Genomic DNA, 27,604 nt, shown 5'->3' with positions numbered 1-27,604 from the left:
TACAGGAGCAGTTTGAAAATTTCATGCTTCAATATAACAGGAGCTACAAGACCAGAGAAGGTAAAATCTATGATGGTTTATAGAATATAGGAGGGGTTGCTAATTATTGTTATAATTATGTAATTATTACTATTGGAATTAGTGTTTTCCGCAAACAGATCTGATAATTTATGTGCCACATGTGCTTACATTATTAAATCAATAGTTTTCTTAAGGGCTGAGGACTCAGAGAACTTAGAGAACCTTTTCATAAACCCACCATGCCCTAGTGCATATAATGCAATGTTTTAGGAAAGTGCCGGGCTCATTGTAGTGTCGTACATTTGCTTTATGGGGTTGTTTACCCAAAAAATGTTTTATGCCGGTGAAAGAAAATATAATCATGTTCAGTTAAACATTTTTAAAACACAATTTAAATTAAAAGCATTATATGTTTGTTTACGTTCTCTGCACTCCTGGCTCTGACTCCTGAATGTTGCAAGCCGGCAGATTAAAATATCCATAGAAGACCTGACTCTATACATTGTTTTAAGAATCAGACCCTAGGAATAGAAAGGGATAAAACACTACTGTCAATTGCAATTATGTTTACAAATAACTTTATTACCACTGAAACTACTATATAATGAATGTGTAATGGATGGTAGCTTTTTTATACCTTCTGTCATTATCCAAAAAAATGTTTTTGAGTGGAGGACAAAAACAACAAATTCTCCAGCTCACCACTTCCCCGTCTGCTCCCATACCTTGTATTCACCTAAAGAAGCGGGTGTTCCCCCAAAGGTTTGTGCTGCATTTCTGCTGAAATAAATGACTTAAACGTGTACTTCTTCCAATACAAGGTTAAGTGGAGGATCCCTTCAACAAAATACATTTGCCCTGTGAGAGTTTTATTTGTTTTCTTTTCCTTTGGCTGATGCCACACTGGGCTCACTCTGCCTGTGAAAAACCGCTTCCTGAGAATGGGCCCCCTCGTTGGCATCAACCTCCTACCTTGCCTTCTCCTGGAACCATTGTGTCCACCCGGGTGCAGACATATGCAGCAGTGCCTACACCCGGGAGGAGACAATATTCTGGGCGCAGACATATGCAGCAGTGCCTACACCCGGGAGGAGACAATATTCTGGGCGCAGACATATGCAGCAGTGCCTACACCCGGGAGGAGACAATATTCTGGGCGCAGACATATGCAGCAGTGCCTACACCCGGGAGGAGACAATATTCTGGGCGCAGACATATGCAGCAGTGCCTACACCTAGGAGGAGACAATATTCTGGGCGCAGACATATGCAGCAGTGCCTACACCTAGGAGGAGACAATATTCTGGGTGCAGACAAGGTAGGAGGCTAATGCCAGATTCTCAGCCTGCATTTTTCCGCAGACCAAGAATCAGCCCTGTGTGGCATCTCCATAGGTTGCAAAAAACAGTATTAGAAAAATATACACCCATTGTAAATGCATACATTTACATAAACACCATTTATATATACATATACATTTATATTGCACACATTTATATTGCAGCTCATATACAGGAATGCCATTGTTTCAGTGGTTACAAGAAAATCCAAAACAGATTATTGATATTAATCAAGGTATAATAATGCAGCAACAGGATTTTATTCACCGGTGCTGGGCTTTCCAACTGAAGGCTATAAGCCAGGTGTTTTTACATCCCCCAGACTGCTTAAGGGCTCCTTAAATATCTTAGTCATTATTTCAATATTGTTCTGCCCTCAAATGTACAGCATGACAAATAATCTGCTCTCCTACTACATGTAAAACCAGTTGCACTGCACTAGAGATTAGTAAACTATAAGTGAAATTAACAAATTTTTGTCCTTAAAAAGATCTTGATTCATTGTGTTCTAAAGCCACAATGCAATAGGAAGTGATAATGCACTTATTAGTAGATAAACTTTAAGTTACTGTAAGATTTAATAGGGTACAAGAAATATAAGTTAAAATCTTAAATATATCAAGCTTATTTATAAATATAAGCTATTTTGGATAACATAATCAACACAGGTTCAGGTATGGGACCTGTTATCCAGAATCCAGAAGAGATCTTTCTGTAATTTGGTTCTCCATACCTAAAATCTACTAAAAAAATAATTTAAACATTAAATAAATTTTATAGGATTGTTTGCCTCTTATAATGATTAATTATATCTTAGTTGGGATGAAGTACAGGTATGGCACCTATTATCCAGAATGCTTGGGACCCGGGATCTTTCTGTAATTTGGATCATTTAAATATTGAATAATCCCTATATGAAGGTTTTGCCTCCAATAATTACAATATTAAACAGCAAAAGAAAATAATTTTTAAAAATTAAAATTATTTGCTTATAATGGTGTCTATGGGAGATGGCCTTTCCGTAATTTGGAGCTTTCTGGATAATGGGTTTACGGATAAGGGATCCCATACAGGTACAAGGTACTGTTTTATTTTGAGCAAGTGCTCAGTGTATGTAATAAAACTTTGTAACTTATTGTCGTGTTTAGATTTATGCTATCTTCAAACAGGTGTTAAACATAATAAATAATACATTTTTAGTGAATAGTTTAGCATTGCGGTTCAGAAGCTGGAGTTCCCTTTTCATTTTTTGGTGGTAAGACCTGGTCTTAATGCTGTGATAAACAATGAGCTAAAAATATGCCTAAAATTCCCAATAACTACATTTTATATAAATCTTTAGTGAGCAAACGCTTTGTAAATAGCACTGACTGTACTGCCAATTTGGATCACATTTTTGGACCATCATGTAATATAACATTAAGATTTTCTTCTGTATGTTACAAATAAATTGCACCATTCTATGGTGACAGATATGTGGGAATTAGGAAGAGATTCATACAATTATTTTTCTCATTGAAGTAGGCCCCTAATTATCACAAAAAATAATTACATTTGATATATTTATACAACAGTATGTTTCTATGCTTCACCAAAACTTACAGTATATCATTCATCCACTTTTTCCAACCCCAGAGTTTAAGTACAGACTGCGCACATTTTCAGAAAACCTGAAGGAGGCAAGCCGTCTGCAAAGGGAGGAGCTTGGTACCGCACAGTATGGCGTGACCAAGTTTAGTGATCTCACAGGTATGACAATGACAACAAACCTACTTCAGTATAAATCCTTTACTATGGTTCTGTGATCTTCCAAATATGACAGTATTATCGACATTTTTGTAAATGTCTTGTTTATGTGATCTTGAAGTAGGGTTGCCACCCTTTTTTTCCATAATACTGGTCTTTGGGTAGAGGAATGTTCGTGATTTGGTGGCAGGGAAATGGGAGGACTGAGTGGGGAAACGGGCAGCGCAGAGGTGGGCATGTGATTACAAAAGCTGATCAGCAGCAGAAATAGTGAGGAAAGTGGGGGATTTGTGAGTTATTACAAATTTACTGCCAAGTACGTTGCTGGTAAATTTGTTATACCGGTGCCGACTCTAACTGGTGATTTACTGGCTAAGCCGGTTAAATACCATCCAGGTGACTCAGTCTTGAATTAACCTTTTCCTATTGACCTTAGCCAACAAGGTGAAACTATTTTGTTACTGCTGATCACCCTATATTTGCAAATTATAAATAATTTTCATTGGGTTTTTTGCCTGTACACAGATGAAGAGTTTAGCATTTACCACCTGCCCACCAATATTCTACCCACTCCACCAATTCTGAAACAATCGGAAGAGGTTCTTCCATTCCCTACCTCATGTGATTGGCGCACCCAAAACGTGATTTCAAAAGCCAAAAACCAGGTGAGACATAAACTTACAATGGATACAAACCGTCACATTGTGGTATAAACATGTAAGTAACAATATGCTCTAATTAACTTATAATAAAAATACTTTAATGTAGTCACGGAGCCAACTGAACAAAATATTGGTACTAAGGCAGATGTGCAGCTTCTGCACCCAGAATATAACAGGAACCATATCACTATAACCATCTTATGCATCATATAAAAGAGGAAAATGAACATTCCCTGTATGGGTATTGCCTCAGTTTGGAGTAATACTGGAAAAAAAAGCTTAAAGGGGATGTATACCTTCTCAAAAATTTTGTTCAAGAGAAAAAATTTGCTATTTTAATCACATCCCTAATGTACATCCGTTAATTAAACTGCATATATATATACAGAAACAATAGGTCCTCTACACTCACCCACTATCAATATATATAGGAATACAGGACATTAAGACATTTTGTGCATTATGCTTCCAAGAAATGCCCTCCCCTTTGAACACACCAGGGATTGTTTGTCTGTATATTGCAATCTAGATCAAGCTGGCAAACTATGTCAGTCATCCCCGGTCTAGCCAGTCCCACACTCACTTTCATATGATCCATAAAGAATTCTACTGCTTCATTATACATTTTTCACAGCGATTTTTACCTGCAACAAAGGTGATTTCCCCAGTTGTTTGTAGGGATGAGATGGAGCTACGTTTAGACTCTTGTAAAAAGCTTCTTTGTAAAACTGTTTTTCCACTATCCACTTGCAGTGGCTGGGAAGCTCAGGCAGTTAGGGTTAAATATGGGGGAGAAAGCCAATTTGTTTTTCTTGATATATCCTGGAAGCCCATATTATGTTGAAACTGTAGTTGAATGCTTTATAAACATATATTTCTTAATTGTTATGAGCTAAAGGTTCCCTGACCAAAACTCCATTGGAGGCTTGAATTCTGTCAATCTCTGGATTAGAAAATCATTTTCTTATAATGAGCGTCACCCTTTAGGAACCATTGAAAGGGGTAAAATGCAACCATTTTACCAATTACCAGACAGTTTTCAGTGGTACTGCTGGGAAAAACTGGAATAGTTGGAACATGGCTTTAAAATGTTTGTAATTGTTTCTACAGAGAACCTGCCATTCATGTTGGGCTTTTGCTGCTGTGGCTAATATTGAGGCACAATGGGCAATTCTGGGACAAACCATAAGTTTGTCAGAGCAACGTAAGTCTTTATTTTTTTTATGATTGTTTTACTTAGGTGCAGTTCGAGAGCCGGTGGGGGGGCCTATGGATAAAAGATGCCTGGGGATTTAATTCTCCGAACAGCACTAGAGTGTGAACATTAAGGCTGTGCCTAAAATTTCCGTTTTCCGAAATTAGTAACACTGTGTATGAATGAAAACAGAGACAACAACGAATCCAGAGTATAATGTCATCAGTGTTTGCAGTAATCAGGAAATCAAAATTTGCAGAATTCAACATCTTTAGAAGCAGATCTGGTAAACAGGAGCAATGTGATATTTGTGCATAATATTTGTAATTGAATAGAGAACTGGCTGAAGGATAGATTACAAAGAGTAGGTGGTAAATGGAACATTTTCTAGTAGTGTAGTTAGTGGAGTACCGCAGGGGTCAGTCCTTGGTCCTTTGCTTTTTAACTTGTTTATTAATGACCTGGAGGTGGGCATAGACAGTACTGTTTCTATTTTTGCTGATGACACAAAATTGTGCAAAACTATAAGTTCCATGCAGGATGCTGCCGCTTTGCAGAGCGATTTGACAAAATTAGATAACTGGGCAGCAAACTGGAAAATGAGGTTCAATGTTGACAAGTGCAAAGTTATGCATTTTGGTAGAAATAATATAAACGCAAACTATCTACTGAATGGTAGTGCGTTTTTGTAGATATTTGCAGAAAATGCAGATCATCGCAGCTGTGTACTTGGGCGCCATCTTCTGTTCAATTGTAGAAGCTTCGGGTCTCACTGCCGACACAGACCCTGCTTGAATATGCTCAGTTGGGGCAATCAGGAAAGCAACTGTGCATACTCAAGCAGGGTCTGTGTCGGCAGTGAGACCCAAAGCTTCTAAGATTGAACAGAAGATGGCGCCCAGGTACACAGCTGCCATGATCTGCATTTTTAGGTTGAGGTTTGCAATAGGGGCAGTTTTTCAAGTTATAGAGTATGTGATAAGGGAGAGGTGAGGGGGGGTCGAGGCAGGCCAGTTAAGGGAAATTAAAAATTAACATTTTTTGACATTTAACTTTTCTTTGTTAGAAGTAATAGACTGCAACACTTGCAGGAATGGTTGCAGTGGAGGATACGCATGGGATGCATTTATGACAGTATTGCAACAAGGTAAAAACTAAAGGGTAACCAAACAAAATTATAAGCAATTTGGATGCATGAACTTAATTTCATATTGTGATGTTTAATGCACTTAGACTGTAAGTTCTATGGGAGAAGAACCTGCTTCCTCCTGTCTCTTACCACTTGGCAATTAATCTCTGTGTATTTATTTATCACAATGTTCTCCATCTTTGAGTAAACTTTTCTGTATTTAAAAACATATACAGAGGTGTATATAGTAGCGTTATATAAAGTTATACATACAAATTATTTTGTTTGTAGAACATGCACCTGTCTTTCCCACCTGCCCTATGCCACTTTTTTTTGGAAATAATTCTAATTTTTTAAAATGATTTCCTTTTTTCTTCAATAATAAAACAGTACCTTATTCTTGATCCTAACTGAGCTGCATGAATCCATATTGAGTTTATTTGTGGTTTAACTGTTTTTAGTAGACTTAATAGGGCTGATTCACTAAAGTGCGTTAAAACTTGCGTTATTTATAGCATGCGTTAAAATTTTTATCGCGTCTAATTTTTCGCGTCTTAACGCATGATTCACTAAAAGCATACTTGCGTTAATTTACGCGCGATGCTGCTTGCGTTTTTTTAGTTGTGAAGACTATTTTCGTGCGGTATTTGATGGAACGCGCGCTAATTGACGCACCGCGTACAAATATTTGCCACGTGTTAGCCATACATGCCATTACTATCGAAAATTACTGTACTGAAAATTTCCCTGCAAACTGGAGAATGCATCACTCTAGGGCCAACACAGACTTGATTAAATAACACTGCAAAGTCCATATTGTGTTGCCAAAAGCTCATTAACTGTACTTTTCTATAATTACCGCCTGCCTCAAGTAGGTGGTAATTTTTCGCACAGACAAATGCGATATTTAGCATGTCTAAGTGTTTGTGAATCATGCGTTAGTGTTATTTCGATTAGCAAATTAATGCATGCGGTAGCGCGAAATTTAACGCATGCGATATGCGACCAACCGCATGCGGTAATACTGTAGCGAATTGCGCGTTAATTTTCGCATTAATTTTAACGCAAAAAAGCGTGCAATAAAAATTAACGCACTTTAGTGAATCAGCCCTAATGTATGGTGATGTATGGAAAATGGGGAAAATGTTATCCAAAAATCCCCAAAAATTCCAAATAATAAACCCAATTCTTCTAAAGTATTACAGGTCTAATTGCTTTAGTCAGAAGCAATAACTACTAACTACATTTATCATAAGTATATACATTGTTAGTGAATTGTATGGATAAAGAAATCCAGTGGCATAACTAGTGTGCAATGGCCCCCCGCATAAAAATCTTCGAAGGGCCCTGGTGCACAGCAATCCATACCCCAGCTATCCGCTAGTCAGGTGCCTGCCTGAGTCTTCCCTCCTCAGCCACTGTATTACAGGGAGGGAAGCATTACAACTATAGAAGAAGCAGACCTTGTGGTCCTGACCCCCCTGATTCATGCCCACAACCCACAACTACGGGGTATGCTTCCTCTATAGTTACCCCACTGAAAAAATCCTGTACTTTGTAAGGATACAAATGTTGCTGGCCAGGCATCATTGGAAATAGTGAATCCAACTTTTGGAAAAGACCTTGCTTTATTAAAGAATACCTTCCAGAGGAATTTATTGTGACTGGTTAGACCCCTCTACATCATTCTATTAAAATTAACTGAAATGTAAAGAATCACATTAAATACTGTATAGGAGCAATGGCCACTGCTCCAGAATTATAAATAGCATATCCACTCATATAGGCACCATAATGAAAGCAATACATACTGTATATATAAAAAATGTTCATTATAGGAGGAGAAAATATTAGATGTCAATTAACTTATAGATTCATCCTGGACCATCCCTCCAGTTGTACATTTTTGACATAGTCTATTAAAGGTTTCAGGGTAAAATAGTCCTATGCTTGTCAATTATAAAGTGTCTCTTGGTTGGTAGTTTGTTTAGCAAAATATACCACTACCCTCACAAATTTCAAGGGATTTATTATTATTATTATTATATAATATCAGAAGCTACAGTCTGGGATCCTTGTGTATATAAACCTGCACAACAGGTTTCTATTTTTCTATTTTATTCTCAGTCCATTTTATTATTAATTTTTCTTTTCTTACAGATTGCACCAGTTAATAGCTCTTCTCCGGTGGAACCCTGCATTGCTATCTGTTTTTAAAACAGATTTTTTATAATTAATTTTGAAATATGATTTGAGGTTAGACAGGTTCTTAGTTTCCCTGGTGCCCTCAGCCGTGTGGCCTGTGATCTGATAAACTTCAGTCATACTTTACTGCTGAGCAGCAAGTTGTAGTGATATCACCCCCTTCCCTTTCACCCTCATTAGCTGATCAACAGAACAATGGAAAGGTAACTAGACAGCAGCTCCCTGACACCTGCAGGTAAAAATGCTCCCACTCCCCACCTTGTTATAGATATGAGTAAATCACTCAGTAGTAAAATACCCAAAGTTCACCATGACTCCTCGAGTTAAATTGAGTAGGAGAGACATTAGCTTATCTGAAAGCAGTTCTAATGTGTAGCGCTGGCTCCTTCTGAAAGCTCAGACTCAGGCACAATGCACTGAAATGGCGCCTACACACCAATATAACAAGTAGAAGAAAAAAAATTTTTTTTTTAAAATGCATTTATGGTTCAAGAATTACTTACTTAAATTATTTGCAATGTATACAGTGTAATTTAGTAATAAAAACTACAACATAAAAATCATGACAGAATCCCATTAATTTGTTTAATGATTCTCCTATTTTTTTTTTTTGTTCTGTAGGAGGATTGACTAGTGAAAAGTCATATCCTTACACTGGTCATGTGTCTAATTGCCGGAAAGGTTTTGAAGCTGTAGGATGGATTCATGATTTTGAAATGCTTAAAAAAAATGAAACAGGTAATAATTGTTTTCTACTATATATAAATTGGTTCCCAATGCAGCAGTCTTCATGAAGATTGGGTTACAGAGATACTTTTACAGTTCCTGCAGAAGATAATGGTGATCCATATTATTTCTTTTCTTTTAATAGAACTTGAAATTTAGAGTTGAAAAAATCTAAGGCAGCAGTGTCATGATGCTGTAATGTAGGCTCTGCTTCCTTCCTGTCTACAGCTAGAGGCTCTTATATAGTGACTGGTACTGAACAATGCTGTTTGCCAGCTAAGTGGGAGGCAAAACTCTCAAAGCAACCTCTTCATAGACTTGGTAATCACCAGGACCATGCTGGTGAACCCTCAGATCACTCAATAATTTCTTGGAAACTCTTATCTAGTGATAATTATCTGCCCTTGGGTAAGGACAATTAAATATTTATAGAGCGGCAATTTTAAACTGTGTTCAAAGAACCAGTTCCCTAACTGGAATTTTTTTTAGGGCATGAATGACCCCAAACCCTGTACTGTACCCTGACATTAACATGGTTAAAGGAATAGTAACACCAAAATATGAAAGTGTATAAAAGTAATTACAGTATAATTTACAGTTGCCCTGCACTGCTACACCTGGTGTGTTTGCCTTAGAAGGACTACTATAGTTTATATCAGTGCTGTCCAACTTCTGTTGTACCGAGGGCCGGAATTTTTCCGACCTACGTGGTGGAGGGCCGATAATGGAAGCCAGTTTTGACCACTCCCCTTTTTGAAACCGCACCCACTTGAAACCACACCCATGTTATCACATGACCATACCCATATTAATGGTTGTAGTACAGCAAAAACCTGCCATACTCTGCCTGCCCTACCCTGCCTGTGTGCCATACTCTGCCTACCCTACCCTGCCTTTGTGTGTGCCATACTCTGCCTTCCCTACCCTGCCTGTGTGTGCCATACTCTGCCTGCCCTACCCTGCCTGCGTGCCATACTTTCACTGTGTGTGCCATTCTTGGCTGGTTTGTGCCATACTTGGCCTGTGTGTGCCATACTCTGCCTGCCCTACCCTGCCTGTGTGTGCCATACTCTGCCTTCCCTACCCTGCCTGTGTGTGCCATACTCTGCCTTCCCTACCCTGCCTGCGTGTGCCATACTTTCACTGTGTGTGCCATTCTTGGCTGGTTTGTGCCAAACTTGGCCTGTGTGTGCCATACTCTGCCTGCCCTACTCTGCCTGTGTGTGCCATACTCAGCCTTCCCTACTCTGCCTGTGTGTGCCATACTGTATGGCACACACAGGCAGCCTACAGTGACACAATGCTGGCACTGCTCCTACAGTCTGCACAATAACTATATATTAAAAAACTTTTTAATTGCAGTACCACCTCAGTATATGTTCTTTTTGTAGTATGAAGACAAAAAGGAACACCAAGAGCCCCAATAGTGTAATATGTTTTTACAAGGAGTAATGGTAGAATAAACAAATAAATACTCACAAGCCAGGGTTACCAATAGGCAACCACTGTATAGGCAGGTGGGGAGATTGTCCTGACCCCACTCAGGAATAAGAAGTCGCTCTCTGTAGAAGGAAGAAAAATGGGGATGACACCCCTCCACTCGGGGTGGACTCGGTATAGTGATAAGACAAAACAGAGGCGCCAAAAGGATAAAATTAGCTAAAAACACTTAAAAACCCAATGGGTAATTCAGAGGAGGTAGTAGTAAGCTTACCTCCTCCAGGCAGACACCAACAAAAGTGGTAATTTTCAGTAATAGTTTATTCACAACAATATTGCAACGCGTTTCGCAGGCATTTCCAGTGTCTTTGTATATACACAGGAGACAGAGGCTCCTGGTGTGTATATACAAAGACACTGGAAATGCCTGCGAAACGCCAGTTGGACAGCACTGGTTTATATAAACAAATCTGCTGTGTAGCCATGGGGGCAGCCATTCAAAGGAGAAAAGGCACAGGTAACTTAGCAGATAACAGATAAAGCCCCGTTACATTCTACAGATCTTATCTGTTATCTGCTATGTAACCTGTGCCTTTTCTCCTCTTTTCCAGCTTGAATGGCTGCCCCCGTGGCTAGACAGCAGGGTATTTATATAAACTATATAGAGTTTCTGTAGTCAACACACTAATTTTACCAGTGCAAGGCAATAATACATTATATTCTAATTACTATAAAACCCTTTCATTTTTTGGTGTTACTGTTCCTGTAATGTCATTTATTTTGATCATCTCACTCAAGGTGGGAATTTAAGTGAGATGATCAAAATGAATGACATTAACCATTACCCAGAGGTGTTACCTGTACATACATAATGTAAAGGGGCTACTCTATGGGGCACATTTACGAACCCACGAACGGGCCGAATGCGTCCGATTGCGTTTTTTTCGTAATGATCGGTATTTTGCGATTTTTTCGGAAAATTGACGCGACTTTTTCGTTACTAATACGATTTTTTGCGAAAAAACGCGAGTTTTTCATAGCCATTCCGAAAGTTGCGTAAAATCTTGCGATTTTTTCGTAGCGTTAAAACTTGCGCAAAAAGTTGTGATTTTTCGTAGCGTTAAAACTTGCGTAAAACTTACCGCGTCTTAATTTTGGCGATTTTTCGCACGATTCACTATAAGCATACTCGCGCTTTTTTACGCGCTGTATTTCAATGCGATAAATAGCGCGGTATTTTCCGCATGCAGGCTATTTATCGCATGCGCTAATTGTAACAATCTAGCACTCTGTGCTCTCCCAGGGCAAAATGTCGCCATTTTTATGCAGCATAAAAATGGCGACATTTTGCCCTGGGAGAGCACAGAGTGCTAGAGAGGTGCTGTATAAAAGTTTATTTGCAAAAAAACCCCCCAAAAATTATAAAAATCTAAGTAAGAAAAAAAAAGAAGTGCTAGAGATAATAAAATGGGGGGGGGGGGGGCATTTAAGAATATTTAGCCAAATACTTATGGCTCTGTTTGTTAAAGTGGCTTAAATTAAGTGGGAGATTTTACACACAGAATAAATGGCAAATATGTTATGGGCACTTTATTAAATTGCAATTATTCTGGCAACAAAAAATTGGATTGGCCAGAAAATACTCGCCAGAAAATACGCTACGTACTAATTAGCGCAAGTTTTACTATTCAGCAAAATGGGCTAAAGGCAAAATTGATGCCAGAATATTTGCAAACATTTAACCCATATAGCATATTGATGCTGTTACTGATAAATGTAAGAGTTTAGGGGAAACTACATGAAAGTATAGAATACCATATCAAGGAAGGATAAATAATGACACATTACTCAGTTCAAATGTATAAAACTAAAAACTTTTATTTAAAATAAAAAAAAAAGGGGGGGGGGAAACTTAGGGCTTGCTGCCCTTGAGTTCCCTCATGTCCTTCTGCAGCTCGGCCACCTGGGCCTTCAGAGTTTCCAGGCCCTCCTGCATTGACCGAAGTGTGGGGTCAGTCCTCCCAGGTGTTGTTTGGGTCCCCACATCTTCGGTCTGGCGTGATGGACCCTCATCAGCAGGAGGACCTGGTGCCCAGCGCTTGGCCTGGGGAGAGTGTTGGGCCTGGGAGGAGAACTCAAGGGCCGGGGGGGAAAGTGGGGGGAAACTGGGGTAGAAATCAAGGGGGGGAGTGTCTGGGGCCTCGGGGGCCTCTGCTCGGGCCTCGGGGGCCGCAGGTCGGGCCTCGGAGGTCGGGCCTCGGGGGCCATTGGTCGGGCCTCGGGGGCCGGAGGTCGGGCCTGGGAAGCTGCACACCATAAGGAACAATAATACCTGGGTGCCTGTGGCAAAACGAAATCTAGACAGGCATGGGGTGACAGCACACACAGGATTTTCACAAGGATTTCACAAGGATTTTCACAAAGATGTGAAATAATATTCAGAGGTTTATTGTGAGCAACGTTTCAGTTCCTCACTGGCATTATGGTTGGACGTGATGGATGTATGTCTTTTTTCAACCCAACTTACTATGTTACTATGTTACTTTCATCATCCCTGACATTTCTTACATTTGTACCTTTAGTTCAAATTACTTGCTAAATCTTTTACTGAACGTATACTGTAAAAGCATAGTAAAGTACAATAATTACCTTCCGCAATTTCAGCGACCAGTTCTGGGCTCCTGCGCTTAAGGTCGGACCACAGCCGCCGGAGCTGGTGGGGGCCCACATCAAGGGCAAACCTGGCGAGCAAACCTTGTCTTAGCTCAGCCAGGATTGCCCTCTTCCTCTCGTGGACCCCTAAGTCCCCCGGAGGTGGGTGGTCATATCCTGCACGCAGGAGCACGCTGATTATATAGCGCCTCTCCCCTGGTGGCAAGTCAGAAACCCCAAGCATCTCCTCTCAGTTTGGCTGAATGACACAAAATGGCCCCAAGTCGCACATGTCACGAGATTACAAAATCGCCACAAAATGTCCGCAATCCGCAAGATTACAAAATCGCGAAAAAAAAATATTGCCAAAATATACATAGTAATGTATTTTGCGCGAAAAAAATATTCGCCGCTACAGTACAGTATATTTTGGCGACAACATATTCACCGCTATAGTACTGTATATTAGTAGTGAAATTCCATACATGCCAAGACTTTAGTAAAATTGAGTAAAAAGACACATACTTGAATAAATAACACTGTAAGTCCATATTTTATTGCAAAAAAATCATTTACTGTACTTTTGTATAATTTTTCACCTGCCTGTAGTAGGTGTTAATTTTCGCATAGCCGAATGCGATATTTAGCGCGCAAAAGTTATAGTGAATCATGCGATAGTATTCTTTTCAGTGCAGAAATTAACGTATGCGCTAAAACTTGTGCGAGAAATAACCATGCGAAAATGGCGATTTTTCGCACGCGATAATACTATGGTGAATCGCACGCAAATTATTTTGCGTTTTTTACTAAAGTAAAGTGCGATAATTTTTATCGCACTTTACTTTAGTGAATCAGGCCCTTTAAGTTTTAACGCTACAAAAAAGGCGCAACTTTTCGCGCAAGTTTTAACGCTACGAAAAAATCACCAGATTTTGCGCTACTTTCGGAATGGCTATGAAAAACTCGCGTTTTTTCGCGCAAATCGTATTGGTAACGAAAAAGTCGCGACAATTCCGAAAAGTCGTAAAGACTCCGAAAAAATCGCAAAAAGTACGAAAAAGTCGCAAAATGTTCGTTTTCCAATCGGAATTTTTCCAATTCGGATTCGAATTCGTGTCTTAGTAAATCAGCCCCTATGTCTAACAACCTATAAAGGTAGAGACTCTTTCCTCGCTTGCTAATTTACAATCTTATACCAGCCAGTGCATGGATTTAGTATGTTCTCTATGTGCTTATGTGCATTTGCCTCTGCGTATTTCAGTTTCTTCCTACACTCCGGAAATAAAAATACAGGCAGGTCAATTTGCTACTGATTAATTTAACCATAGTGTGTATAAATGTATTAGGGACATTAGGGCCCATTCATTAAAGTACGAATTTCAGATTGTTCTAAGAACGATTGGAAAAAACTTGTACTAACCGCAATAATTTCTGATGTTCGAAAATGTTACAAAAATTCTTTTCTTGGACATATAAAAAATTGCGGTAGTGATCTGAAAGTTTTGAAATTTTTGTTTCTGAACGATCGTAAACGTCGCGAAAACCTTTCTGGCTTTGAACCTTCAGTGCATGATTTTGAAAGCCTCCCATAGGACTTAATGACATTCTGCATCTCCAACCTGGCCCAAGGAAAGTCTCCCATAGGGCTCAATGGCACTCTGCAGCTCCAACCTGGCCCAAGGAAAGTCTCCCATAGGTCTCAATGGCACACTGGAGCTCCAACCTGGCCCAAGGAAAGTCTCCCATAGGGCTCAATGGCACTCTGCAGCTCCAACCCGGCCCAAGGAAACTCTCCCATAGGGCTCAATGGCACTCTGCAGCTCCAACCTGGCCCAAGGAAAGTCTCCCATAGGACTCAATGGCACTCTGCAGCTCCAACCTGGCCCAAGGAAAGTCTCCCATAGGGCTCAATGGCACTCTGCAGCTCCAACCCGGCCCAAGGAAAATCTCCCATAGGGCTCAATGGCACTCTGCAGCTCCAACCTGGCCCAAGGAAAGTCTCCCATAGGGCTCAATGGCACTCTGCAGCTCCAACCTGGCCCAAGGAAAGTCTCCCATAGGACTCAATGGCACTCTGCAGCTCCAACCTGGCCCAAAGATAGTCACAATATCAAAGCTTGAATGAATAACGAGAAACTTCTGTTATCGTTGCACAAAATACGAAAAGTAAGACTTTTTCGTGGAAGAACGAACTTATCACAAAAAGTCATACTTTTTAACAATGTTATCGTTAACAGTACAAACAGTTCTAAAGTTTAGAAAAAATACTAATTTTTTGTAATCGTGTCCATCGTACTTTAATGAATGGGCCCCAGAGTGTAAACTCTACTGTGCCAGGGACTGATGTCAATGATGCATAATCTCTCTAGAGTACTGAAGATGTTGGCACTATATGAATTAAGGAAAACAATAATAATTGCCACAATATTAATATTGTGTATAAATGCATTGTTGCAGCAATGGCCTCACATGTTGCTCATAAAGGAACCCTGACTGTGACTATTAATAAGGCACCATTAAAGGTAAAATGATTATTTCACTCATTTTTAAGATTGTTCTTAAAACACATTCCTCTTCTGTTTACACTTACTTTTTCTGGACTTTATTGCAGCATTACCAGAAAGGAATTGTAGATACTTTGAGATCTAACTGTGACCCTAATTATGTGGACCATGTTGTGCTAATAGTGGGATATCGAGGAGGTAAGAATAATATCAGTAACATAGTAACATAGTAAGTTAGGTTGAAAAAAGTCAAGCAAGTTCAACCTTAATGCCTATAAATAACCTGCCTGGCATTGCTTGCTACAGCCAAGTTTATTATCTACAAGGACTCCAAGTCCCATTAAGGGTATAAGTGGCTGCATATTTTTACATCCCAGGTCCATGACCTTACATTTATCTTGCTGCAAGAATGCCACATTCTGGATAGAATTGACTGGTCTGCAGAGTTTTGTGATACATTACTTGTAATACCCACCCATTTATGAACAAATTAAACTAAAGTGGACCCAGTACAGAACCCTGAGGGACCCCACTGAGAACCTTACTCCAAGTAGAGAATGTACCATTAACAACCACCCTCTGTACCCGATCCTGTAGCCAGTTTTCTATCCATGTGCAAACGACTTCACTAAGACCAATAGACCTTAGCTTAGAAAGCAGTCGTTTGTGGGGAACGGTATCAAATGCTTTGGCAAAATCCAAATAGATTATATCTACTGCATCCCCACTGTCCAGCTTCTTACTTACCTCATCATAAAAAGCAATTAAATTGGTCTGACATGACCTGTCCTTCATAAAGCCATGCTGATTACTGCTCATAATGCCATTCTCCACTACATAATTTTGAATGTGATCCCTTAACAAGCCTTCAAATAACTTGCCCACCACGGATGTCAAACTTACTGCCTCTTCTATTCTGTCTACCACAGAATTTCTTCCTGCACCCTTCCCACCCACATCTTAGTTTAAATTCTCCTCCAGCCCTTTAGCCATCTTCTCCCCTAAAGCAGCTGCTCCATCATCATTGAGGTGCAGCCCATCCCTGGCAAAGAGCTTGTAGTCGATTGAAAAATCAGCCATAACATTAACCCAATAGGCTCGTTTGCCATCAATATGGATTCATGCAGCTTAGTTGCCATCAAGTACAAGGTACAGTTTTATCATTACAGAGAAAAATAAATTAGAATCATTTGCTTGAAATCAACTTTTTTTGGAGCTGACCTTCAAATAATTCATAGCTGTCTGAATATCAGGTTCTATATTCCTAGAGAAACATGGTAGTGACAAATAAAGTAGTAAAAGGCTCTGTTTTTGTAGGCAGTAGCGATCCTGTAATTGCCAGGGGTGGCAAAAAGCCACTCCTGGTAACTTAAAGAAGAATGCAAGTCAAAATTTAAAAAGCATACTGCCCAATAGTCCTCCTATTGTTTAGTAAAAACGCCCCGCTTTTGGCTCACCTAATCAAATATTTACTCAGTCACACTTACTTTACATTTTCTAGAACAGGCAGCCATCTCTAAAAAGGTATTCTCCCTTCCTTTCCCTCCTTGCTTCATACTGCACATGTGTTTCATTCCCTCCCCCCCTCCCCTCTGCCAGATCCACTTCTGATTGGCTGGTGGGCATGTGTAGCTCAAAACAGGAGACAGGATCAAGTTACACACATGCTCAGAGAATAGGAAGGCTGCCGCTGGCAGCCTACAGGAAGGACAGAGAGATTTCAGTGATGTCACTGTAGTCTTCACACTGCTGTAGGCTGCCAGCACCATATCTCAGAGAAGCAAGCAGGGATCTGGGAATTTAGATATGCAGTAAGTACTTAAAAAGAATGCCTTTAGACTTACTTTTAATTTCTATTAACCTTTCATTGTCCTTTAAAGAGCTGAAATCCCAATATTTCAATTGGAATTTTGGCTCTGTTATCAATGCGGCCCACCCTCGGTCCCCTGCAATGTGAAAAACCTAAGTGTGGGGGGGCAAAGAGTGGTATCCCATAGGCTGCCTCAGATTGGGACTGGGGGCCAGAACACCCTTGGCTACACCCATAGGTGCCTTTTACCTCCCTGTCCCCCTGAGGCTGATTTTTCAATGCCTCCCACTACCTTTTCAGTGCTGGAGGGGGTCCAGGGGTGAAGGCCAATTCACTAGTTGGCAAAGAAAAACGGATATTAAATTAAATATAAAAGTGACAGCAGTAAAAGTTGTAGATTTATGATATGTTTTCACTGTAGGGGGAAAACTTCCTCAATGGATTCTGAAAAACAGTTGGGGAGAAGACTGGGGAGAAAAGGTAAGTAACCATTTCACCGCCCAAAAAATTAGTTCAATTTTTTATGTGCTAGTTCTGCAACTTGAGTGTCAGTATTTTTGTGAACAAAGAAGTGTAGTTTCATGAATAAATAGTTTTAGAGAAGAGAAGATTTTAGAGTATTGGTAATGCATCAAATAGCCTGATATGTTGTCTTTGTAACCAGGAATATGTAGGAGATTGCGTGATGTAACCCTTTATATAGCTGGAATATTCCTGGGTTGGGGGCACTTTATCAAAAGCACCTTGCATAGGGGCACATTTACTAATCCACGAACGTCCGAAAAGCGTCCGAATGCGTTTTTCGCGAATTGTCGTGACTTTTTCATCGCCGCCACAACTTTTCCTCGAATTGTCGCGACTTTTTCATTGCCGTTGCGAAAAAATCGGATTGATATTTTCGCCGTTTACAATTGCTCAATACAAAAAAATCGCGGCGACGACGAAAATGTCTCGCAAAATACGATAAAGTCGTGATGGCGACGAAAAGATTGCGCAAATTACGAAAAAAAACACGATGGCGATGAAAAAGTCGCAAAATTTTCGTTTCCCAACCGTTTTTTTCCCATTCGGGATTCGGATTCGTTGATTAGTAAATGTGCCCCTTAGTCTTAAATCTGGAAACCTGCTGAAAACATAGCGCATACATTGTTAGCAACATTTTTTTGTGGAAAAATTTTAACTTTCTAAAAAATATATTCTTAAATTATCTATCACTTTCCATGTCAACTCATTCTGATGGTAAAAGTGAGGATTCATAAAATAAATAAATAAAAGTTAGCATAAGAAATGATACTGATTTAACTCTTTTACTGCCAAGCACGTATGGCATACGTGCTGGCAGTAAAAGGGCTTAAACGCCAACGACGTGTCTCATACGTCGTTGGCGTTTAAGCGCTGCCCTCTGCAGCGGCGGCATGTGCCGCCGCTGCAGAGGGCTTCTAACAATGACAGCCCCCCTGGGCAATGTGCCAGGGGGGCTGTCATCAGGGTCCTGCGAGCCGATCGCTCGCAGGACCCTCCAGGAAGCAGCAGATGCGATCGCATCGCATCTGCTGCTTCCTGCTTCCTCCCTCTCCCCCAGCGCCGGCCCAAATGACGAAGGAGGCGATCGGTCTTCAGGAACAGGTAAGGACTTTTTTTTTTATTGCATTTACACACTTTTACACACTTATACACACATTTACATACATTTATACACACTTACATACATTTACACACACTTACAGCACACATTTTAGCATTTTTTTATTTTTATTTTTTTTTATTTTTTTTTCATTTTTCACACTTCTATACACTTATTTACACTCATATACACACTTACACACTATCACACAACTTTTACACATGTACACACATGTATACACAAACACTTTGGGTTTTTTTTGTTTTGCTTTTTTTTTTTTTTTTTTCATTTTACCACTTTGTTTTTATTTTCTTTTACCTAAAAACTGTTTATTTTGACAGCGTAACTATTGGATCAGATATTCTGGCCACTAATTACACTGTCATGTAACTTATTTTGTTGTTTCACTGATTTGCACAATTTTTGTGGTTTTATCACATTTTATCCCTATATAAGTATTCCTGATCTGTTTTTAGCGTAGCTTTGCCAGGTGTAACTTTGGTGTACAAAAATAACTTTACCTATTTTGAATTCATCAGAATGTGTACTTTCCAAAAATATATGGTTTTGTGGGGGTCACTGTATGGTTAGGGGGGGTTACTGCACATAATACACTGACAGGGGGCTCTGTGTGCAAAAGCTGAGCTGGCAGGCGAGAAATCCTTATGCGCTATTTTCATTTTGGGGTCAGTACATACGGCAGACTTTGGTATATCTATGCATATTGGGCATCAAACTGTTCAGTAGGCCTCTGGTGTTCCTATTTGGGGTGACTTGCCTTTGTACGCAAGAAATTGTGTGAGATAAATGCGGCAAATTGCAACATTTTTAGGCGATTTTCTGAAATCTCATAAAAACCGATAACTTTAGGAAAGCTTTGCGGCTTGGTACTTTGGTGTAGAAAGGACTCTTTACCCTTGTTGGATTTGTCAGAATGTGTACTTTCCAAAAATATATGGTTTTGTGGGGGTCACTGTATAGTTAGGGGAAGTTTTGGCACATAATACACTGACAGGGGGCTCTGTGTGCAAAAGCTGAGCTGGCAGGCGAGAAATCCTTATGCGCTATTTTCATTTAGGGTTCAGTACATACTGCAGACTTTGGTATATCTATGCATATTGGGCATCAAACTGTTCAGTAGGCCTCTGGTGTTCCTATTTGGGGTGACTTGACTTTGTACGCAAGAAATTGTGTGAGATAAATGCGACAAATTGCAACATTTTTAGGCAATTTTCTGAAATGTCATAAAAACCAATAACTTTAGGAAAGCTCTGCAGATTGGTACTTTGGTGTAGAAAGGACTCTTTACCCTTGTTGGATTTGTCAGAATGTGTACTTTCCAAAAATATATGGTTTTGTGGGGGATCTCTATAGTTAGGGGAAGTTTTGGCACATAATACACTGACAGGGGGCTCTGTGTGCAAAAGCTGAGCTGGCAGGCGAGAAATCCTTATGCGCTATTTTCATTTAGGGTTCAGTACATACCGCAGACTTTGGTATATCTATGCATATTGGGCATCAAACTGTTCAGTAGGCCTCTGGTGTTCCTATTGGGGGTGATTTGCCTTTGTACGCAAGAAATTGTGTGAGATAAATGTGACAAATTGCAACATTTTTAGGCAATTTTCTGAAATGTCATAAAAACCAATAACTTTAGGAAAGCTCTGCAGATTGGTACTTTGGTGTAGAAAGGACTCTTTACCCTTGTTGGATTTGTCAGAATGTGTACTTTCCAAAAATATATGGTTTTGTGGGGGATCTGTATAGTTAGGGGAAGTTTTGGCACATAATACACTGACAGGGGGCTCTGTGTGCAAAAGCTGAGCTGGCAGGCGAGAAATCCTTATGCGCTATTTTCATTTAGGGTTCAGTACATACCGCAGACTTTGGTATATCTATGCATATTGGGCATCAAACTGTTCAGTAGGCCTCTGGTGTTCCTATTTGGGGTGACTTGCCTTTGTACGCAAGAAATTGTGTGAGATAAATGCGACAAATTGCAACATTTTTAGGCGATTTTCTGAAATGTCATAAAAACCAATAACTTTAGGAAAGCTCTGCAGATTGGTACTTTGGTGTAGAAAGGACTCTTTACCCTTGTTGGATTTGTCAGAATGTGTACTTTCCAAAAATATATGGTTTTGTGGGGGTCACTGTATGGTTAGGGGAAGTTTTGGCACATAATACACTGACAGGGGGCTCTGTGTGCAAAAGCTGAGCTGGCAGGCGAGAAATCCTTATGCGCTATTTTCATTTTGGGTTCAGTACATACCGCAGACTTTGGTATATCTATGCATATTGGGCATCAAACTGTTCAGTAGACCTCTGGTGTTCCTTTTTGGGGTGATTTGTCTTTATCTGATCTTTATCAAGAAATTGTGAGAGATAAATGCGGCAAATTGCAACATTTTTATGCGATTTTCGAAAATGTCATATAAATCTGCAAACTTAGGAAAGCTTTACAGCTTGGTACTTTGTAGCAATAAGAAATATTTACCCATTATAGATTCGGGGGGATGTGTATTTTCCAAAAATATATGGCTTTCTGGGGTGAATGTACTTTTTTTGTAGCATTATCCCACATAAAGGATGTAAATGTGTTGATTTTGCAGGAGCTGAAATGATAGATCATATGGGGGTATGTTCCCATTGGGGCCCCTACATGCCACATACTTAGGTAAACCTATACATATTGGGCATCACACTGTTCAGTGGACCCCTGGCGTTCAAATTTAGGGTGTTTTATCTTGGTACCTAACACTATGTGGGAGATAAGATGCTGCAAAGTGGAAGCTTTGAGGGGATTTTTGGAAATGTCATCAAAATTGCTAACTTTAGAAAAGCTGTGCGGCTTGGTACTTTGGAGTAGAAAGACATGGGTACCCATTTTAGATTCGGGGGAATGTGTACTTTCCAAAAATATATGACTTTCTGGGGTGAGCGTACTTTTTTGTAGCTTTATCCCACATATAATGATGTAAATGTGTTGATTTTGCATGAGCTGAAATGACAGAAATGACAGTATATATGGGGGTATGTTCACATTGGGGCCCCTACATGCCACATACTTAGGTAAACCTATACATATTGGGCATCAAACTGTTCAGTGGACCCCTGGCGTTCAAATTCAGGGTGTTTTATCTTGGTACCTAATGCTATGTGGGAGATAAGATGCTTCAAAATGGAAGCTTTAAGGGGATTTTTGGAAATGTCATCAAAATTGCTAACTTTAGAAAAGCTGTGCGGCTTGGTACTTTGGAGTAGAAAGACATGGGTACCCATTTTAGATTTGGGGGAATGTGTACTTTCCAAAAATATATGGCTTTCTGGGGTGAGCGTACTTTTTTGTAGCTTTATCTCACATATAATGATGTAAATGTGTTGATTTTGCAGGAGCTGAAATGACAGAAATGACAGTATATATGGGGGTATGTTCACATTCGGGCCCCTACATGCCACATACTTGGGTAAACCTATACATATTGGGCATCAAACTGTTCAGTGGACCCCTGGTGTTCAAATTCAGGGTGTTTTATCTTGGTACCTAATGCTATGTGGGAGATAAGATGCTGCAAAGTGGAAGCTTTGAGGGGATTTTTGGAAATGTCATCAAAATTGCTAACTTTAGAAAAGCTGTGCGGCTTGGTACTTTGGAGTAGAAAGACATGGGTACCCATGTTAGATTCGGGGGAATGTGTACTTTCCAAAAATATATGGCTTTCTGGGGTGAGCATACTTTTTTGTAGCTTTATCCCACATATAATGATGTAAATGTGTTGATTTTGCAGGAGCTGAAATGACAGAAATGACAGTATATATGGGGGTATGTTCACATTGGGGCCCCTACATGCCACATACTTAGGTAAACCTATACATATTGGGCATCAAACTGTTCAGTGGACCCCTGGCGTTCAAATTCAGGGTGTTTTATCTTGGTACCTAATGCTATGTGGGAGATAAGATGCTTCAAAATGGAAGCTTTGAGGGGATTTTTGGAAATGTCATCAAAATTGCTAACTTTAGAAAAGCTGTGCGGCTTGGTACTTTGGAGTAGAAAGACATGGGTACCCATTTTAGATTCGGGGGAATGTGTACTTTCCAAAAATATATGGCTTTCTGGGGTGAGCGTACTTTTTTGTAGCTTTATCTCACATATAATGATGTAAATGTGTTGATTTTGCAGGAGCTGAAATGGCAGAAATGACAGTATATATGGGGGTATGTTCACATTCGGGCCCCTACATGCCACATACTTGGGTAAACCTATACATATTGGGCATCAAACTGTTCAGTGGACCCCTGGTGTTCAAATTCAGGGTGTTTTATCTTGGTACCTAATGCTATGTGGGAGATAAGATGCTTCAAAGTGGAAGCTTTGAGGGGATTTTTGGAAATGTCATCAAAATTGCTAACTTTAGAAAAGCTGTGCGGCTTGGTACTTTGGAGTAGAAAGACATGGGTACCCATTTTAGATTCGGGGGAATGTGTACTTTCCAAAAATATATGACTTTCTGGGGTGAGCGTACTTTTTTGTAGCTTTATCCCACATATAATAATGTAAATGTGTTGATTTTGCAGGAGCTGAAATGACAGAAATGACATTTCATATGGGGGTATGTTCACATTGGGGCCCCTACATGCCACATACTTAGGTAAACCTATACATATTGGGCATCAAACTGTTCAGTGGACCCCTGGCGTTCAAATTCAGGGTGTTTTATCTTGGTACCTAATGCTATGTGGGAGATAAGATGCTTCAAAGTGGAAGCTTTGAGGGGATTTTTGGAAATGTCATCAAAATTGCTAACTTTAGAAAAGCTGTGCGGCTTGGTACTTTGGAGTAGAAAGACATGGGTACCCATTTTAGATTTGGGGGAATGTGTACTTTCCAAAAATATATGACTTTCTGGGGTGAGCGTACTTTATACTAGCTTCATCCCACATATAATGATGTAAATGTGTTGATTTTGCAGAAGCTGAAATGACAGAAATGACAGTTCATATGGGGGTATGTTCACATTGGGGCCCCTACATGCCACATACTTAGGTAAACCTATACATATTGGGCATCAAACTGTTCAGTGGACCCCAGGCATTCATATTTAGGGTGTTTTATTTGGTTACTTTATGACCTGTAGGAGATAAGATACTATAGACTAGAAGCTTTGAAGCGATTTTTAAAAAAAATCACAAATTTTGATAAAAACCAATAACTTTAGGAAAGCATTGCGACTTGATAGTTTGGAGTAGACAGACAGTTGTGCCTATTCTGTATTCCCCAGAATCTGTTCTTTCCAAAAATGTACAATTTTCTGGGATAAACCTTCTGTTAGTGGAATTTTGGCCTTGAAATCCAAAGTATGCAGTTTTTTTGGAGCAGTGCTTTGGGAATTTGGTAATGTACTGCTGGGAGTTTTTGACCTATACAAGTGAGAAATCTCCATAAAACTATATATATTTGGTATTGGCACGTTCAGGAGACATGGGACTTTCCAAATCAGTTGTATATTCGTGCATAAAATAATTTTTGTTTCTAGTATGTGTGATTATATTATGGAAAATTTAATTTTTTTTGCATTTTTAGACATTTAGAAGCCTATATCTTGTTACAGAATTGGAATTACACAAAAATTCTACCATATTTTGAAAGCTTAGGTTGTTCTGAAAAAAACGATATATTGTTTTCCTTGGTAAACTAAAAGTCCCCCCGAGGAAAGGCCCCTAAAGTGAAACAGTGCAAAATGTTCAAAAACTGTCTGGCAATACAAGTTCCGCTTTGACCAAAATGGCTGGCAGTAAAAGGGTTAAAGAGCAAGGTAAGGTCCTATTGGAATATGTTAGCGAAATCAAAATAAATGTTTTTTTTCTCAGTTCTGAAAAATATCCACCTGTCATGGTACCGGCACACTAACATCTTACTAGTATCTTCCAAGGCCCCTATACTATACCATGCATGCAATATAGTAACATGGGAGGTGGTGTGGTTAGAAAGGTATCCTTTCTGGCTCCCCCAATTTTTGTTAGCCTTTTCTTACCATTTAATTTGTAAGGGGGGTAGACCAGGTAATTGTTGCAGATTGTCACTGTGAAACAATGTGTGCAAGAAATGTCAAGTGAAGGTTGTGATTTCTTGTATGTTTTAAATAGTATTAATGTAAAAGTTTGCCATTTGTTAATTTGTCCACGGGTGCCAGTAGCGTAGCAATATTGAGTTATAATGTGGTTCATATCACCACCAGCCGCCAGGGGGGAGTAGAGGTTGATATAAAACCCAATGCTGGGGCAGTTTGGGAAGGGGGTGGTGGAGCTTACGTCGGCCTGCTGAAGATAACTGGAGGTAACAGCTTTAGAAAGAGCAGGATAGTCTTCAGCATTAGGGAAACAAGTGACAGTATAGGAATAGTCATAGTCATGTAGGGGGAAAACTTCCACAATGGATTCTGAAAAACAGTTGTGGAGAAGCCTGGGGAGAAAATGTAAGTAACCATTTCATCGCCCAAAGAATTAGCTTAATTCTTTATGTGCTAGTTCTGCAACTTCGGACCAGAAAAGTCCTGTTTTGAGAAAGCAAAGAGGCACTACTGGAGAGTGTCGGATTGCTAGAAACAGGTGGGCATAGTGATCCCAAGGCCGGTGTTGACCTGGCAGAAAGGAAGCTATTCCATGTGAGAAATCCTATTGTATTTATGCCTGGTATGCTGAAAACAAATAAATCTTTGAAGTTGGATAATGTATGCCCGTGCTCGTGTGCTTGGCAGTACATCTTGTTAAAGGAACAGTAACATCAAAAAATTAAAGTGTTTTAAAGTAATTAAAATATAATGTGCTGTTGCTCTGCAAAAAACTGGTGTGTTTGCTACAGAAAAGCTACTATATAAATAAGCTGCTGTGTAGCCATGGGGGCAGCCATTCAAGCTGGAAAAAAGGAGAAAAGGCACAGGTTACATAGCAGATAACTAGTAGATAAGCCCCATATAATGGTGGTTTATCTGTTATCTGCTAAGTAACCTGTGCCTTTTCTCCTTTGAATGGCTACCCCCATGGCTACACAGCAGCTTACTTATATAAACTATAGTAGTCTTTCTGAGGCAAACACACCAGTTGTAGCAATGCAGGGCAACAGCACATTATATTGTAATTACTTTTATACACTTTCATTTTTTGGTGTTACTGTTCCTTTAAAGGGAAAACAGTATTCCGTATGTATGGTTACATCTGCTCATCCCTCCTGTAAATTTGTCATCACTTTTCATCTCAAATTTGCATCAGAATAGGGTCATTTATGTTACATCCCCAGGATGTGAGTGCTAGGGCACTAAGACGCAGAGACTTGTGGCTATATGTACAAAGCAGAATGCAGTGTACAAAGTGCAATAAAATGTAAATGGCCGCTAATACTGTATCTCTATCTTATCTTTTCATCATTTTCTCTTTCTTTCCATTTTCTCAGGGTTTTTTCCGAATGTTCAGAGATAAAAACGCATGCGGCATCACCAAGTACCCTGTAACTTGCATTGTGGAACGTAACAAGAATCAAAAAATAAAACGCTGCGTTCCCCAGTAAATGTATGGTTCATATTTTAAATATGTATCCTACGTCCCTTCCCTTTTGCTACATCTATAACTAGCATGATAAAACCATCAAGGTTCCAACGTACCCAAGAGCTCATTTACTGACACTGACACAATTGTTTTAGCCCAATAACCCTTAGCAACCAATAAACCATTCATTTAATATGTATTTTTGCAATACAGAATATACATTTCTATGGATTACTGTTCTGGTGAATCTGTACAATCTGTTTTAGGCCCAAGATGAATTCATTGCACAAGAAACATATTAAAATGTATTGTATGTGGCATGTTTGAGAGACAGGGTTGTTGATTAATAAAAAAAAAGTCTGAAGGCGCTGCTTGGGGATTTACTTGGAGAGTAGGGGTATAACAGGGGTTATATAATGGGTCACCCAAAACCTAAAAAATATTCCACCCTCACATCACTAGTATAGAAACTCCTGACTGTTACACAATACATGTCATATATATATATATCAAAGAGTCCAGGAATGGTGCAAACAGAGAACACCAGGTACTGCCTGGGTGCATGGTTAACATAACATAATTAGTAAGCACAAACAATATATATATATAGTAGCAAAAAAAGCAATGTATGAAGCAAAAAAATGGTGTTTAATTCAACGCTTCGGCTTAGACTCTTCCGTCTTCAGGACACATGGCTTGAGTCTAAGCCGAAACGTTGAATTAAACACCATTTTTTTGCTTCATACAAGTCCTGTGAGTGCAGTTTGTTTGTGCTTACTAATTATGTTATGTTAACCATGCACCCAGGCAGTACCTGGAGTTCTCTGTTTGCACCATTCCTAGACTTTTTGATTATATATATATATATATATATATATATAAAAATTGCTAGTAAGCTGCACACCATAAGAAAAAAGTTGATACCTGGGCACCCAGGTATCAACTTTTTTCTTATGGTGTGCAGCTTACTAGCAATTTTTGTGTATATATATATATATATATATATATA

General features: G+C 39.5%; 1 protein-coding gene across 1 annotated transcript; it reads left to right on the top strand.

Annotated features, from left to right (window-relative positions):
* Positions 1 to 26,949, top strand: ctsw (cathepsin W; the record flags this gene model as incomplete). Its single annotated transcript, NM_001045568.1, is given in 10 exon segments — positions 1 to 60; positions 2,996 to 3,109; positions 3,632 to 3,771; positions 4,879 to 4,972; positions 6,030 to 6,110; positions 8,919 to 9,035; positions 15,573 to 15,637; positions 15,727 to 15,817; positions 17,851 to 17,909; positions 26,504 to 26,949. Coding segments are annotated over 10 exon segments (912 nt in total).
* Positions 26,950 to 27,604: the final 655 nt, after the last annotated feature.

Source organism: Xenopus tropicalis, chromosome 4 (genome assembly GCF_000004195.4).
Source record: "Xenopus tropicalis strain Nigerian chromosome 4, UCB_Xtro_10.0, whole genome shotgun sequence".
Lineage (NCBI taxonomy): Eukaryota > Metazoa > Chordata > Amphibia > Anura > Pipidae > Xenopus > Xenopus tropicalis.
Note: the sequence above shows the minus strand (reverse complement) of the source record. Positions and strands in the feature narration are given on the sequence as shown.